The sequence below is a fragment of the Apis mellifera genome, linkage group LG6 (genome assembly GCF_003254395.2).
Source record: "Apis mellifera strain DH4 linkage group LG6, Amel_HAv3.1, whole genome shotgun sequence".
Lineage (NCBI taxonomy): Eukaryota > Metazoa > Arthropoda > Insecta > Hymenoptera > Apidae > Apis > Apis mellifera.
In genome coordinates this window covers 15,779,808-15,798,951 of record NC_037643.1, presented here as the reverse complement: position 1 = coordinate 15,798,951, position 19,144 = coordinate 15,779,808, and the positions used below count along the sequence as shown (strand labels likewise).

General features: G+C 27.5%; 1 protein-coding gene across 11 annotated transcripts in view; it reads left to right on the top strand.

The window, feature by feature from the left end:
• The window catches only part of LOC413159 (potassium channel subfamily T member 2), a 140,251-nt gene that overhangs the window by 91,272 nt on the left and 29,835 nt on the right, over window positions 1-19,144 (top strand). For all 11 annotated transcript variants that reach the window (XM_026441337.1, XM_026441338.1, XM_026441341.1 and 8 more), the window contains 3 exons: window positions 10,897-10,976; window positions 12,462-12,561; window positions 13,932-14,130. In XM_026441337.1, coding sequence (XP_026297122.1) covers window positions 10,897-10,976; window positions 12,462-12,561; window positions 13,932-14,130 — 379 coding nt within the window. The remainder of the gene's footprint in view (window positions 1-10,896; window positions 10,977-12,461; window positions 12,562-13,931; window positions 14,131-19,144) is intronic.

The window sequence follows — 19,144 nt, the reverse complement described above, 5'->3', positions numbered from 1 at the left end:
TTTTTAATCTTTTAATTAATAATATTTATGCGTCTTCAAGAAAATGATATCGATATTTCATACGTATTAATTTGTAATAAACCACCTGTTGCTTTATTTAAAATGGTTAAATAATGAATACAGATATTTATAAAATATACATACATGGAATTTGCAGTTTTAGAAGTAAACAGAATTTTAATAATAAGAATAATGAAACACAATAAGAATAAAATACTGATATTTAAGTATATTCAGATATTTATTAACAAATATATCATAAAATTAATTCTGAATTATATTTTTTACAAAAAAATTATCTTGTTTAAAAAATTAGAATCACACAAAATTCTCAATTTCATTTAATGATAATATTTATTAATTATTATTATTATATATATTTATATATATTAATTATTATGTGTTTTCTTTGTATATCCATATTTCAATATTTTTTTATTACAAAAAGATTTGAACATGATATTTGAAACTGAAATATCATTTTTACATTAAATTGGAAACTAATAAAAAAATATTAAGTATCTCAAAATTTTTCCTTTATACTTTTTTAAATTTCTAAACAATAAGAAATGATGCTAGATTGAAGATTTTCTTCAGCTTTCCAAATCTTATCAAAAATCATTGCTCAATTTTTCAATTAAAAAATTATCGATGAAAGGTTAATGAAATCTCCAATTAAATTACCTTCAATTCTCCAAATCTTATTAAAAACGCTTAAAAATCTTAAAAATCATTGCCCAATTTTTTTTTTTCCAAAAATAATTTACAATGATTCTTGATTTTTCGACTTATCGTTTCGCATTGTTTTTATTCTCTGTTTTTGCGAGGGCAAGGAACGAGCCATAACAAAGGAAAAAAGGTTTCGTGCAACGTTGCGGTAATAGCCCAGCTTTCTCCAACGTTGCACGTAACGGGCCGTAAACCCGTCGTACTAACGATTGCTAATGCCCTCGAGGTAAAGGAACGATGTATACGAAACGACATCACGCGAACCGGTGCATAAGCCACGCCATCAGTGGATAGATGGGACGTCACAAGTCGAAACTTCGTGTTCGTCTTGTCTTGAAAGCACTGCTTCCGATTCGCATTCGCGTCGTGGATTAATCAGTTACGGACGACACGTTGGAATCCGGATCACGAGAAGAGAATTGTGCGATACGCAGGAGTGTACTTTGTTTTGAAAGAATGAAGGTTTAGAAGAGACACGTTAAATGGAAGATTAAAAGTTAAATTTGCATAGATATTATAAAGTGTTATTTTAATATTGAATTCAAATTTGTTAAGTTTTGAATCTGTTATTATCAATTATCATTAAAAAAAAATTAGGACGAAATTAATAATAGAATGAAAGTTGTAAATTTTAGGTTATATTGAAGTTACTGGATTGACTAGTACTTTCAATTGTTTGTAAATATTATTGAAAACAAAGCTAGGAATTGTGAAAATCGTAAAGTGGAGATTTATAATTAAATCCTATTGTCTAGTTCAATGTTGAGAACAAAACTTGATTGCTTATAGATAAGGTTGAAAGCGAAGCTTGGATCTCTGAAACTAGTGGAGACTTGAGACTTTATGTCCTATTAGATCTACTACAAAGTTGAAACCTATGAAATTATTGAAGTGAAGATTTCAAATTTTAATCCAATTGGACCTGTTCGACTAATGTTCTTGGCTGCCTAAATAATACTGAGAACAATATCGGAACCTGCGAAATTAGTAGAGTGAAGGTTTCAGATTGAACCTCTACTACAGTATTGGACCTTCGTTGCCCGAGACTATCCGATGTTAACCGAACTCACCCGAGCTTTTGCCATTCGGAAACGTTCATAGAAGTGGAATGACGTTCGGAATAATAGATGTGTAAATTCGAATAATCACGTATTATTCGAATTACGTAATTAAAATCACGTATTACGTAATTATTATGGATTTTCGTTCATATAAACAAAATTTCACTAACTAAAAAATTTAAATAAAAAATTTGAATTTATCTTTAAATCATTCTTTAATCAATTTATTGTTTATTATTTCCAAAATAAAAATAAACGAAATAAACGAAGATTTAAATTTAATTTACATGAATTTTAAAGTAAATTCTTTTAGTTATTATATCACACAAATGTATTATAAATGTGTATAAATCGATGTATCATGTTTAATATCTCGAATGAATCAGAATGGTTTGCGCACGATAGTTAGCGAGACGATAGGAATTAAACGCTTGTCCGAAACAGACGTAGACGCAATTATGAGCGTTTAAACCGATGCTGGTCGAGAATGTTGCGATCTGGAGTGGAGTTGCGGACAGTCGAGTGGTAGGTATGTTTGGTAGTCTCATTGTTCTCGTTTCGAGTATGAATGATGTAAACTGTGAAATCTTGTTATTGGAAAGAGAATATAGTTATTCAACGTGATTATTCAGCTTTTTTTTTCTTTTTTGATTGTTTTAAGATTGTATTCAGTCAATAAGTAATATTTTGTGAGAATTGTTGCAGTTATTAGTGGAAATTTAAATTTTATTTATTATCATTTGTGGTTACTATAATTTTAATAGCTTTTTCTTTTTTAGTTTCTAGATGATCATAATCATACATTTTTCTAGGAAATTAATGATCAATTTCTATTTCCAATTCTAACGATCGATTTTAAGATATAAATAGATTCTTTGCTCTAAATAGATATTAGAGGCCAGGGACACAAAGCCATTTCAATTGTTTTTCTGCATGCTCTTTTAATTTTATAATGTCAATTATTATGTCACTATAACAAACTTAGTAATAATGAATCTAATTTCTGGTCTGTAATCATACAAGTATACACCTATAATTTATCTACATAAAATTAAAATCACTTGATTAAATCTTCATTTCTATTCAAAGTCTATCAATGTTATACATATCTTCATCACTATCTCCAAAAAAAAAAAAGAAATTACCAATCACCAATCATGAGATCAATCGCAGACGGGGCATATTAACAAACTCCATTCAATTCGAATATCGATCGTCTTTTCCATTCTATCAAGCAACGATTCCCCGATAACTCGTGATCGGTAGGGCGCAGCCGATGGACGATGCGTCATGCACGATATTTACGAGCCACCTGACGAATGCTTTTATACATCTGGAGGAAATTCGAGCCAAGCGTGATTCCGTGGAGCATCGGACTGACTTATGAATTATGCAATCTGTCTCGTTTAAACGATCGCCTCTACCTGCATTACCATCGATCGGTATTGCAGTGACCCAGAATGCGACATTTTTAAGCTTACGATGTATTTTTCGATGTATCGTGTAATTTTATTATTCTCATGTTTTGAAACAGATACGGTTCTTTTCAAGAATTTGAGAAAGTTTTATATGCTTTATGAATTGGATCCTTATTTAATCATTTTTATTCTTTTGGGAAACAAAACAAGAAAATTTCTTGTTAAAAATTCTTTTGTGTTACATATTAAATATTTTATTACATAAAAATCATAAAGACACTCTTTCAACAAAACGAGAATATCAATTCAATATTTCAAATATTTTCATTTAAATCGGAATAAAAGTGTAACCAGAACGTTTAATTTCGCTTCAGAAATCATTGACTCGGATCACTGCCAGAACGATAATGTAATCAAATATAAAAGAATCAACGTGAATTTTTTCATATAACTTTTAATTTTCGATTATCGTGCTGTGGAAACAATTCAATTATATCATTAAATAACTATTAACAATTCTAAAAACATATCAATATGGAATGGAAAAAATTTTACGTTAATTTTATTATAACGAATAATAAAAAATTCTCCAAATTCTGAAAAATTTCTCTTCGTTTTCAAAAATAAAATTTTCAAAAAAATGAAATCCCACTGATCACTTTTCGACTTATATATTCTCTCTTTATAAGTGAATTATAAGTGTGTTATGAATTCACATTAACACACTCGGATCACATTAACGAAAAAGAAAAAAAAGATTAATCTCGAACACGTTACACGAAAAAATTCATAACATTCAAAACTATTTTCTTCGAAATTTAACGTTTCCGAATTCGAAAGTTCGATAGATTTCGAATCAAAAATTCCTTCGAATAATATTCGATATATATATCGAAAACTTTTTCCCGATAATTCGTATTTTCCAAAGTTTCGAATAAGTTTCGAAAATTTACAATATTCCGTGACGTATATAAACAACACACATCGATAACTGAAAACTTTCTTCCAACCTGAAATCTGAGAAATTCAATCCTTGATTTGGAAAGTTTTCGATAGTTTCGAGGGATCGGGTGGGGATTGGTTGGTGTGGAGGGGGGAGGAGGAGCAGCAGCAGGAAGAGGGGGAAGAGAGAGAAAGAGAGAGAGCGTTCCCCTCAATTTATACAGATTGGTCCGAGTGGCGTTTCGGGTTCGAGTAACGAGGTACAATTCCGTGGCCGGACGAGTATTTCCTTCCTCGAGTGGAAAATCCATTACGCGGATCCGGCCGAAAGGAAAGTGGACGACACGTGGACGTGTATAGGCGTTATCTGATTATCTTGATGCTGATGAATTATGCGTATAATATAAAACAGGAACAGGAAGCTTAACTTTATTTTATCATTTTATTATTTAATAATAATTCCACTGTATTGTGTTGTTATTAAATAACAAACTATATATATATAAATAATAATGTACAATAAATACAGGAAATTTAACTTATATTTAAAGGTAAAAGTTTATAATTATTATATCAGTAATAAAGTATATTATTATTATTTAATAATAATGTATTTATCAAATGTTTATTTTTACATGTAAATGTAAATTAATATTCCTGTTTCTTGATAAATTATTTATTAATTATTAATATTATATTAAATGAGAATTCTTATATTGAAAGAATATTGTATATTTCTAATCCTTTGCGAATTTATTTATATTTTTTTATTCTCTGAGATGAATAGATTGATGAGTTTGAAATTAAAAATTTTTCCTCGAATGTGCTTTACCAAAATGATCAAAGATTAAGATGAAAAATATAAAAAAAAATTTATTTATTGTTTTTAATAATAATTTTTTTTTAATAATACATAGAATGTCTTCGAAATCATGGTAAATTTTGCATGCAAGAATAAGTGAAAAAAAAAAAAAAAAGGAATAACACCGTATATCTCCATATTGGACGAAATTTATTTTAAAAGATGAATCGAAGTGCGGTTTAATGTTGCAACGTGACGTTTATTACCAAGAGAAATAACATTATGGTGGAAAGACAAAATTTATTACCAGTTTATTTCATGGTATACCGTAATTTGTTAGAAATGAAAATTTTTTGATCTCGTATTATTTCTCCTGTTGAATTCATTCGTTTGATCATACATTTCTATTATTCCATATAATTACAACGAAATTGCTGATGTTCGCTTTTTTACAAAAAATTCAACAATCAACAATCCTTATTTTATTTCAAAAAAACATGAATCGAATCTTCATTCCATATATCCTACTTCTTCATATTCTAATAACATTACATAAGATAAATAACATAACCTAAAAAAAAAATTTTTTTGAAGAATCTCGATAAAATTTAAATAACACAATTGCAAAAATTGTACTCTTTGAATTTAATTTACTTTAACAAGAATAATAAAGTAATGGAAAAAAAAAGAACAATTATACCTTAATCCTCTTGATTCAACTTTTACTTTCATTTCTCTATAGTTTGACGAATGCACAATCGCGTGCAATTAGTGGTTAAACAGTCGGTAAAAAGGATTCGAATTAATTTATTTGATGCGGTGGAAATCCTATTTCGCGCAGGGGGAGGGGGGGGGCATGCAGCCCTCGGATAAAAGAAAAAAGAGTTTCCGGAACTCGTTACCAAAGGAATTGACCTTCTGCCAGCCGAAACAGGAGTAGAGCGCAGTCATTAATTTCGTTAAAACGGAAAAGTTTCCCCTTTCCTTTCATCACTGCGATTCTGCGCGCGCCGCTCTATCCGCTCTCCCTCCACTTCCCCCACCGTTCTCCCCTCCTCTTGCACGAGCAATTTTATCTCGCTATATCTGTTCGCGATCGGGGAATTATCGTGGGAGATATTCATTCGTAAATTTGTCGAAAATGGAAATATTTTCTATCTCTTGAATCGCATTGTATAGATATAAGTATATTCTTCTGAAATTTTTCTTTTCAAAATAATCAAACTATCGGAAGATATTATTATATAATAAATTTGTTTTGCGAGAATTGTGGAAATATTTTATCCTTTGCGTTCGAATTATAATTTAATATCGAGTATTAATTCTAATTCTCGATAAAAAAAAAAGAATTGTTGAAGAATCCTAATTTTATTTCTTCGACGAGATCCTTTTTTTTTTTTTTTTTTATTAAAAATAAGAATTCAATAGAGAGATTAAATTTTAAATTAAATTAATAATCAACAATTTTTTGATCGCAGGAAGGAAAAAAATTTACTCGACTGAAGATTGGAAATAATCCTGATAAGAAACGTATTTTAAGTATTGAAGAAAGTGGTCTCTGATTATTTCGAGCCGAGATCAAAGAGATCGATTTTACGATTGCATCCAATCTGAGAATTCGCTCGCACGTACAAATTGCCCGTATCGGATCAATTTTGGACTCTCTCTTTCTCTCTCTCTCTCCCTTCCCCCTCTTTCTCTTTCTCCCTTCCTCCCCCAATTATACTGGAAATGTCAACGATCTAAATTCTCGAGCCACATTTTAATTAAATATCGACAGGTTGACTTTGGCCGAGCGGAACGCATTTCGATGGTTAATTCATAGTTTACCAATGTTGCCATCATCAAAAAGTGACGTGCCATTAGCCGGTGAAACTGTATAAACAGTTTAATTTGCAAATTCCCGATTATGTATAAAATTTAGACGTATTAAATTAAATTGTAATTGTTAGATTCTTTTTTTTTTTTTTTGCTACGTAAAATTTAAATTAATCGATAGTTTTAATTATTTAGGAAAAATACTAAGTAACTCGAAATTTTAATTATCGTTGAATCCAAATTGATCATCATATTCCATGGAATCTAAAAATTGAATTATATATTTTCAGAGAAAATATTTTTCAAAACTTTTTTTTTTTCCCTCACAAAGATTAAAGGATTATTTCACAGGATTTATGAATGTATTTATTATTCATCTGAAATTTATGTTAATATAAAAATGTATACGTGCGAAATATAAAATGAAAAATAAGATCTCGAATTTCCACTTAACTCGACGTGTAAACGGCATAAATAGGCAGATCTAACTTTAAAATATTAAAAAAATCCTCGCCTCGTGAAGATAAATAACTCAATTCTTACACGCAAATGCCTCTCGAGATCGATTGCTATCAAAGTATTCATCGATTCGCCATGCTACAAAAAAAACAAAAAAAAAAAAAAAAGAAAGAAAGTAAGTATAAAAAAAAAAGCGATATAAAGGACGATTTATTCGCATTTTCACGCTGTCATCCTTGAAAACGTTATCTTCGTCGTTCTGTCAAGTTCCTTATCCAACGACAAAAAAAGTCGTCGTTGACCGGTCGATAAATCAAGAAAAACGAGATGTCGACGAAAAATGCGCCTGGATGCTTGGAAAAAATGAACGAATGGCCACTGACAACTTTAGATCAAATTTTTTTCCCTCATTTCTCATCCCGATTTGGTTCCGTTTCTATGTTCGATGTATTCTTGAAATTCGAAAAAAAAAAAAAAGAAAAAAATATTTTTAAAAATTAAAGTATATGGAAAAAAGATTAATTATCAATTTTCTTGATGTAGATAAATATATTCATTAGTTCTTGTTTGATCGGTAAAGTTAAGCACAGTTAATATTTGAATAGATAACCACTAATTAGAAACAGAACGTTACATTACACATACATTATGGTAGATGGCTTGAAATAACATCATAACATAACTGTAGATGGTCAGCTAATGAACAACAGTAATCAATACCGACTAATGATAATTAGAAAAATTAGATAATTTCTTAAAAGGAATCTTAATATATATATATTTTTCTAAGATTATTATGTAATGTATATAGAATGCAAATTCAATTAAACCTAATTAAAATTAAAAAGATTTTAAACCGCTATAACTTCGAAGACAGTTACCTTCAGTCAATAAATGAGAGAAGATTGCGAACGCGGAATCTTGTTGTTTAAAACGCATTTTTATTTATCCCTATACAACTTCCGGTTCTCGAGATATCACCCTAAGAAGAGAAAGTAATTTTTAATCATTTATCTTTAAAGTCAACTAAACTTTAAATTAAAATTAAAAAAAGTTTAAACCGCTGTAACTCCGAAGATAATTACTATCGATCGATAAATGAGAGATCGTTAGAAGCGCGATATTTTGTACTTCAAAATGTATTTTTATTTATTCCGATATAATTTCCGCTTCCTGAGATATCCTTGTGTAAAGAAAAAGGTAATTTTTTATCATCTTTATTCTTCTTTATCATCTGTTCGGATCTCTCGCTCGCACTCATCTCACTGACTTATCCCGAATTGTAGACAAGTGACAGATTGCTGCAAGAAACGTAATACCCACTTCCAGAATAAAATAGAATTTGGATCGTTTGCTCATTCATGATCCGCTATGTTTAAATCTTTATATCTCCGATTGAGATATCAAAATTAATGAAAAATTAATTTCAATGGCATAATTTTCTCTATGTTCTGAATAGATTTTAATGATAAAATTTTTAACTTCTTGATTTCGATTTATATAAAAAATTCAAGTTTTTATTTTTGAACACGATGATTGTTTGAAATAAAATATTAAAATATTTAAATTTCCTTGATCACTCGAGTCGAGTAAATTTGCCTCGATACAATATCTATCAATGTATATATCATGATCGATGATAAGATAAGAACATTGGAAATGGAACACCGAATGAAACATATTTGCATAATTCTGTAAGTGATGAGTGAAGCTGTTTTGACATAGATATCTAATGAATTATTCAAATTTTGATAACGTGCATAACTAGAATATTGGTATCGGATCTGAGAATCCGATGGATGTTGGATGAAATTGAATCTCTTGAAGCATATATTAAAATTAAGTTTGATGAATCTATCCATATAATCAAACTTCATGATAACTTTATTTTTATATTGTAAATTAATTAATTAAAAATATCTATTTATATAAAATTCTATGTTATATTATAAAAATTATTATCCTCCTATAATATGAAAAAATTATAATGATAACATAACGAACACATTCATGATAATATTATTCCTCATGACGAAAAATTCACTAAGAGATACGAAACCTTCTTTGAAATCTTGTAAAACACATATACACGAACGAATTATATTTTTAAAAATATATAACAAAAATTATTTTGATAATAAAAATAAATACAATTTCGATTTCACATTTTTCGTTTTAATTGAAAGATAAAAAATAATTATTCTCTCTTTTTTTCTCGAAAGATTAAACACGTACAACTTGTGCAATGATACTTTTAAAAATCGAAAACAAAACATTTTTAAGATAAAAGGAAAGAATATACGTTCGAGAATATCGAGTTCTTTTCACGTCATTGCTCACTCGATCAAGCTCGAAAGCGCAACCACGCTCCTCAGATACAAAGGTTTTTTCGTCAATCGACCATATCTCTGTCTCTCTCTGTTATATCCCTTGATCTCATACGTAAGAAACGATCAAATACGATCAGCAATCGATAAGAATCGATTCCGCGCGAATAATCATCCTTCGACCTAATCGTGCCTATCGTGACGAATCTAGGTTAAAGAACCAGTTCAACAACACGAAACAATTGCATACACGGTGTGTTTATAAAATTTTAATAGAGATAATTAAAAATTTACACATGATCTCTTTTCAACTTTGTGTCTAAACATAGTCGGTGAATTTCTAAATTTTTATGTAGAAATTACTCACAGGAATATTGTTTAATCGTTTATATATTGAATTGAATATTCTGAATAAATCAGAATAAAAGAATCAATCGTTGAATTAAATTTAATTATTCTTAGAAACACGACACAGAGATGAAGTTTTGTATAAATTCAGGTATTATGTATATTATTTATTATTTTCTGAAAAAAAGAATCAGTTTTAAAATTTTAATCGTGGTCTAATAATCCGATTTACGTTTAATTTTTCAATTTAAATCGGTTACAGGTTAAAAAAAAAGTTACAATGCAAATTTTTTGTATGGTAAAGCTAGTCTCTAATGTAACAAATGTAATAGTCTTGTTACTTAATAATGAAAATAATCGCCACGCCACCTCGTGGGAGCTTTCGAAATGAATGCACTCCAAGGAAATGTTTTCAATTGTGATTGTTGGAGGTTAAGCATTGACGATATTTCGACTCGTGATTAATAATAGAATAAAGGTGAAAGTTAAATAGGAAAAGTTGTTATTCTCGAAGGAATCATTAATATTAGGTATAATATAATTATTAAGTATATACGTAATATTAATTCTTATTTGCTTATGAAAACTACTAAAATAATATTCTTGAACTCGATGTATAAATGTCATTTTATTCTATCGTTATGAATATTACTTTTGATATTTTCTTTTCTATTCAGTTTTGTTATTTAATTTAAATTTATATTAATTAAATTTGTCACATTTGAAAAATTCTATGGTTGTGATATTGTGTATGAATATAATAAAATATTCGCGTTTAAATTAACAAATACAAATACAAATTTGTGGCACGTGAAGGTGAAATTTACCAGGCTTGTACCTATAACATATAACATCAAACATATAGGAAATTGAAAATTTTTCAATCTCGATACTGTACATAATATTGGATTTGTTTTCGATAATTAAGATTACTTAACCTATGAAACCTATGAAACATCAGATAATAATTTCAATTTTTTTTTCTTTTGCAGAGTTCGTGTCGAATATTACGTGAACGAAAATACATTCAAGGAAAGACTTCAGTTGTATTTCATCAAAAATCAACGTTCGAGTAAGTACATCGAATAATTTTCATATTAAATGCATTGAAACACAATTTTGATTTATTTCTACAATGTTCTTTCGAAATCATGAATAGAAATTAGTCAGAATATTATTATACCTAAATCAAATTGTAGAAATGAATATTAAATTTAATAAAATATTGTTCATGTTGATTTAGATTATTTATAAATTCATATTCAGGTATATCGATACAAATATCATTTCGTATAAATACTACGCAATATATTATGCTGTCATTCGCAAAGATCATTATTGCAATTTTAAATAGACTTTTCTATGTAATCAAATTTTGCACGATTCATGATCGATCATGAACTCGCTTTTCTCAAAGTAGTTTAAAAAATAATTCTGTTTCATCATTCTTTTTTCACCATTGTTTCTCTGTTCGAAATATTTTATTTTATTTCACATAAGTTTCAAATATTAAAATATTAAATCTACAGATTTATTTTGAATAATAATTTGCTTAAAGAAATAAATATATATTATTTCTTAATAAAAAAAATATATTTGCTGTTTTGCAAAAATTTTCAAATTATCTTTATCGAACACAAGATCTATGTTATGCTTTTATTTTGATGAATTTGAAAACTCCTTCAAATGACGATATCTCTGGTATTACTCATGATATTGGATAAATATTCGATAGTGTGAACTTTCATTTAATATCACAATAATATTAATTACAAAGATCTACTCGAGCTTTTGGTCGCGAAAAAGAATTCTAGAATTTCTTCTCGAGAACACATTGCTCTTTGTACATCAGAAATGTAATTTCGGGAAGGGAGACGTCTACCGGCGAGACATGTAATCTTTTGTAGCCAATGCTATCGTGTCGATACCATGAAAACTCGATTACAGATATCGATTATTTGCATCTATCAATGTGTGCTGGCAAGAGATCGATACTTTGCCATGTTTCGTTTCGAGGGAACGATTAAAAATGGCTCTTTGTAAATCGTGAATATCGATAAATTTTCAACCCAGGACATTCTTCACTCTGTGACAAATTCATTCTATCGATGTTTTCGTAACTATTACGCTATCTATCTATTGGTGTTGACGTTCTCTGATAACAAGAATCGAATAAATTGCACTAGTTTAAGAATTAAAATAAAATATTTTCGTGAGAAAATTTTTTATGGTGGAAAATTTATTTTTAATGGTTTTGTAAGATAAAATATATATGAAACTAATAATAATATTCGTAATTTGTAGAATTTTAATAGAGTAAATTTTTTATTTGTATAACGTAGTACTTAGTCAGCATTCTATTTTTTTTAAACATTTAGATTATGGTAGAATGAAATGAAAGTATATAATATCAAAGTTGATATCGAATTTTTTAAATATAATGTACAATTTTTTTAAAATATATTTAAATGTAATATGACCAAATAATTTTTTTTTTTATATATTGTATAATTGAAAATTTTTCTAATAATTTTTGTTACGATATTTTGTGTTTCAGGTTTGAGGATACGATTGGCTAATCTATTCTTCAAGTTACTAACATGCTTCTTATACATATTCAGAGTCATCACCGACAACGATCCAACTTACGCAGCATGGTAAGAGAAAAGAAATTTATATATAGATAACATTTCCTATTTTTATCAAAAGAGAAAAAAAATAATATTTAAGAAAAAAAATTTTCTTTTCTTTTTACTATTCACAGAAAAATTTCTACGTTGAATCAGACTTTAAGAAAACTATTTTAAATTCAGGAAAAATTATAACATTTCGTAGAACGAGTATTATGGTTAAGAATAAAACGAAGAGATAAGAATTTGCTGGCTGAAACTATATCTCATTTTGCTATCAGGATCCTCTAACAGTCTACTCCTTTGGGATTTCCTCTGAAGCTATTCTCTCCCTATGGATTCTTCCTCCATGTTATTTTGTATCTTTTATGTTTTTTCATGCACAATGTATTTCTATGCTTCCTTTTATTTTTTTTTCTTCTTTTTTCAGTATTGTAATTTTCTTTATAATTATTGTTTCTTTATTTTTCTCTTTTTCATATATATATATATATATATATATATTTTTCAATCATATTTCAATTATAAATTTCTATTAAATAATTATTTTGCAATCAAAATTTTTCTTTATGTCATATGATGAACAATTTATAACAAATAATAATAGAATATTTCATTTTTTTTTATTTTTCATGTTTTGTTTCCAATAAATATGCATCTTGATTCAGCATAATAGAACATAATAATAGAACATGAAACATTTCTCCATGTTTCCATCATTTTTAAATTAGTATTACCTATGTTAAAAATCTTATGAAATTAAATTCAGTCTATCTTATGCATACAATCAAAATTTCATTTATATCTAATTTTCAATTTCTCAAAGTTACAATTTATATATATATATAGTAATATAATATAATATATAATAATACATATCAATATAATTCATATATGCATCCTTTAATCATCTTTTATCACTACAAATTTTTTTAGTAAAAATTCCACTTAGAATTGAAATAATAGCGCATATGCTTTTAAAAAATTTGCTTTAATTTCCAGAACTTTATCAACTTTTATCAGATCACCCATAAATTATTATAAGTTATTATCGTTTGGAATATTCCAATTAAAAAGGATTGTTTCTTATTAGTTTTTAAAAGAAAATTAAATTATTATTATTATAATTTATAATGTGAATGTTTATTCATTTATATAAAATTTAAAAGTATAAAAAATGTATATATATAATGAAAAGCATAAAATATTCAAAATATAATACTTGTTATAATATTTTAACAATAAGATAAATTACAGATTAAATTCCATTTCTTTAATCATGTTGATACAAATTTTATTTTGTATCATGAATATCTACAGATTAGGATAATTTATTAAAATTAAAAATAGGAGATATTTATTTTTATTTTATTTTATTTTATTTTTTTTTATTTCAGTTACGGTTGCATACCAGGCAACAAGACCGAGTTCCTCGCGTCACAGAATCTAACGGAAGAAGAGTTCCAAGAACATCCAACCATCAATTGGGACGCGATCTTATGGGTGAGAAGACCTTTGGAACTGTGGGTCGTTCAGGTGATCCTGGCGATAGTGTCTCTTACGGAAGCGCTGCTACTCGCTTATCTGGGTTACAAGGTACGCATCCTTTCGTTTATAGATCGTTTATTCGTATGTGATATTCGATAACTGTTATTCGAAAATATCTCGTTTCGCCATTGCCGCACAGAAATTCAAAAAAAATTTAAATTTCGCGCGTTATGTAACGACTAGTACAAATTAAACTTTATCGTGATATTATTGTATATATAATATGACAAACATTTTTAGCTACGATTATATAAATAAACAATATAAAAAATAGATTATATGATATAATAGAAAAAATATTATATAAATCATATAGTTATATTTTAAATAAATATATATGATACGAATGAATTAGGTTAAGACTCGCTATAACTGATTTTTTACCGACTGATGATATGTTTTCCTTGTTTTTTAAAATAATGAAGATATTTGCAGATAATTGTGCAGCAAAAAATAACTCATGTGTACTAATTTTAAGGTTATTATTCGAGAATGGAATTAAATATTTGGGTAAGGAATGTAGAGAATTTTGGATTAATGTAGAGAATAAATTTCGATAATGAGAGGTAAAATGAACGTGTGATTTTAATGTCGTGGTTTTTCAAGATTAATATAATCATAAATTAATTAATAATAATTTTACGAGAGAAATTCTATTTGATGATCTTTATTTCGCGTATTTATATTAATTTTATAATAAATATTAATTTATAAATAGTCGAGTTTTGAAAAAATATAGTTTTTCCAAGAAATCATAGATTTTTAGGTTAAGAAAGATCATTAATTAAAATTAAGATTATTGATAGGTTAAAAAACCAAAATTATCATTATTTAATTTTTAATACATTCTATTGGAAAAATTATTCGAATATAAAATTTATATATTTTTAATTTTAATTTTTCAACAGCAAGCTGTATTAATAAATTAAAAAATTTTACCCTGATGAATATTTAGAATTTCTAAAAAATAACCGAATTTTCTCTGCAATATGACATTTGCCTGCGAAATATTCGCCGATGGATCCCATTTTCCTCAAAACTTTTCTGTGCGACAATAAAGCAGCGAGTTATTTTGCATGATGACGTCTGCCTTCTCCCTCGACGTGCATTTCTCTCGTTTCCCTCTCTCTGTGTGTGTCTCTTTTCATCTCTCGCTTCTGCATGATTCGTCGGTGTGCTCTCGCCTAATCGCCAACAATTCACTGGCTTAACGAATTAAATGAAATAAAACGGAAGTCGAAGGCTCGGAATTGGATCTACGTTGACCAGTGTTTTCCAACTTTTTTTCAGCTGCTACCATTTTACAATATTCGAATAATTTGACGCTTGATCATCCCACGTGTATATAAATTAAGACAAAATTTTTTTTAAATCCACCAGAGGGAACTCGAATCGCTGATATAACCTATATGAAATTATATTATTCTGAAGAAAAAGTTTTGTTTAACGATTATTTCTATAATTTTTTGTTGAAATAAGTATTTCAGAATTTTCTTCAAATTTTTCCAAAATTTACTAGAATAATAAAAAATATAGAATAAATTTGAAAAATAAAAAATTTTGTTTAGTTTTATTACATCGTCTAAGTGAAAATGAATGTTAATCGATTATCGATTGGTACGATGCTCATTTTCTACATTATTTTATTATTCTATTTTTCTTTTTTCTTTTTCTTTTTCTTTTTTTATTATGCATTTTTTATGTTACTCGATTGGTAATCTACCCGGTGGCGTAGTAAACGAGCATTATACCGATCGATTGTCGGTATAACATTAATTTTCAATGAGGCGACGAAAACTAGATGACACCGAAAGAAAGCTCTAGAGACTTTGTCAACTAAGTTATCGACTGAATTCGAAGAAGTATGATCATCAGTTATGGAGGATTAAACAAATTTAATTGGCATTGTTTTTTAATTAATGAGAATGAGAGAATTTTTTATCCGAAACATGAAAAATGTAATTAAAATAATTAAAAATTATCATAAAAATGGCAGCAATCTTTTTTTTTTGGACTCGCAAGTTGAGAACCACCGATTGTAACAAAAATTCGAAAAGTTATAGGTGCCAGCTGGACTGATGGGAAGCTTTTTGCTTCAGAGAGAGCTCTCTACTTTCAGGATTATAATTTTTTTACCGCATCTGGGTGAAAATTTGCAAAAGAGCTCTCCTCAAAGCTCGATGGCTGAAAACTTTTTCCAGGAAAGTGATTTTTAGTGCAAACCCGAAAAGAAACTATGTTTTGACACGAGTGAAAAATTCTCGAGAAACTCGCTTTTTATTTTACGCGCGTAATATGGAAAATTCAACCGAGTCATTTGAACCAAGCTTTCCTTCCAATAAAAACCGTTAAAACTACGAGATAGAAGAATTAAGTTTGTTAGAAAGATTGTTTCAATGTTTATAAAGACTTTTTGACGTTGATGTATATTATTATGTATGTTGTTGTGTTATAATAAAATTTAGAATTATAATAATTATATATGTGGTGTTAATGTATTATTTGTTTATTTTGCAAAAAAATAAATGGAAAAATTATGTGTATAAAAGAATGTCGATTAAAGTTTATTTATTAAATTATAAACAGACTATTATTTTTACAAAATCAAATTTTTTATGAATATTTTTATAAAACAATAGAATTTTAATAAAGATTTGCTTTATTTGCCCGAATATAACAATGTATATTACACGTTAGAAATTTTGTGTAAATTCATAAATATTCGTAGTAATTTAAACAATTGAAGAAAGAAAGAGAACGAAATCACTTTTGCCTCTGTCACACTGCAGCGCCACCTGCATTTCGCTTCACAAATTTAAAAATCGCTTACAATTTGCATATTGACTTTTGTGTTTCTTGATTCTCTTGAATTTTTGATTCTAGAGAATCTCCTTTGATTCTCAATATTAGGATATTTCAATATATTAACACATTCTATACACATATGTCTATATATTATTTCCAATGATAAAGTAGTATGTGATAAAATTTGTTGATAAATCTTTCTTATTTTTTTCAAATCTAAATAAAAATAATACACGTGACAAAATATAATGTAATTTTCTATTCTTTTATTCATTTAAATTTATTTTTTTTTATTTTTTAAATTATTTATATCAGCATGAAACGCTTTGCAGTTTTTGTTTATATATATATTTTTGCAATTACTCGTCGTTCTGCAATTTCGACTCAATAACGTATACCAATCAAATAAATTTATTTATGAAATCGTAAATAAAAGAAAAGAAAAAAAAGAATCTCATCGTGAAAGCGATATTTTCACATAACCTATCAAATTCAAGTTATAAAAATCATGTATATATGTATACATATGAAAGTTTAGGCACGAAATATAAAACCAATGCAATTTCACAGGAGTGTACTATAAAATTTTTCAGGCAGTCACGAAACACGTCGACTTTCATTCCAAAGTTTTCCTCATTTCGCTTCAAAAGTAAACCGACAAATCTTTGGAAGACTTACTACAAACAGAACATACGAAAGTTCGAATACGCGCGCACCTTAAATTCTCATTTCTGATTGAAAGAAATTTTTTACGCAAAAAAAATCGAATATTTTTTTATCTAATTTGAATTGCATATTATTACATTTAAAAATATTACATTTAAGTTTATAAAATATATTTATATTTTTTTATTTTGTATAAAACAATGAACAAGACAAAATGATTAGAATCGATAAATTCGAAGTTTTACCATGCAAAACATTAAAGCCACGTGAAATTATTACTCATCATGTTCGAATTTTAATATAAAGCTCTTTTACTTTTCCACGTGCAGGATTTCGATAGCATCTCGACCAACGTGTGGCACGCCATCCGCTGATCGAACATTCATGGCGACCCGATTCGTCACGTTGTAACAACTGACCGACTCGATAATGCCATGTTGATATCGTGTAAAGCGTGATAATCAAGAATTGTTCATACTGGTAGCGCCCCTAAGAAATTTCAGGAATATAATTACTGAGATCGTTGTTGATTCACATATACTGATGCTATAAAACTTTTGTTTCACCTTAATAAAAATCTCATTAGATCTGGTGGTATTTTTTAATTAGAGAAAAATTCTTTACATGCATAATTACGTGGTACGATGTAGGAAAAAAAGGACAACAAGTATTTTAATAAAAATTGCTGTTAAGAGTTTTAATCTTTGATTAAAGAGTAAATTGAGATTAAATTATAAAAATCAAAGTTAAGATTGATTATTGAAAAAGTCACTGTTGATATTATTTATTAGTTTACTTTGCAATTCTATTTTTTTAAAGAAATTGGTATTGGCATTATCAGTCAAGTATTAATCTTCATTTTATAATATAAATAATTTCCTAAAAATTAATTATTAATTATTTGTGAAAGCTAAATAATATAAGCACTATTATATTTTGTCAAATATCTTCAATTTCAATTTTATTATTTCTGAAAAATTAATTATTAATTATTTCTATAGTGCTGTCAGTTTACCAAGTAATTTTTCAATCCTTAATCTTCTTCAAGAATTGATTATTTGTATGGAGGCTAATTAGTTAATCAGTTTACTAATCTTTATTTTTTATTATTTTACAAGAAATGATTATTGATTATTTCTATGAAGGTCAAATAATGTTAATATCAACAACAAGTTTGTCAAATATTAATCTTTAGTTTCTCATTATTTCTCAGGAATTGACTATTGACTATTTCTCTGAAAGCAATAGTATTGTTATCAGTTTGCTAAATAACTCTTCATCTTTCAACTCTATTTTTCTTCAGGAATTGATTATTGACTATTTCCATAAAGGTCAATCAATGTTGACATTAATTTAAATGATAATCTTCATTTTTTAACCTAACTTATTATTCCAAAGCTTGATAAGAATATCTTTTAAAGATTAAAGAAAATAAGAAATAAATTCATTCAAAGAAAATAAAAAATAAGAAACTTAAACAAATCTATTCAGATTTCCTTTCAAACATATGTACAAGTCAAACCCAAAAAAAGAAAATAAATGAACAATATCAACTATTATTTAAAACTGAATGAAGCAGTTCTTAACTTCT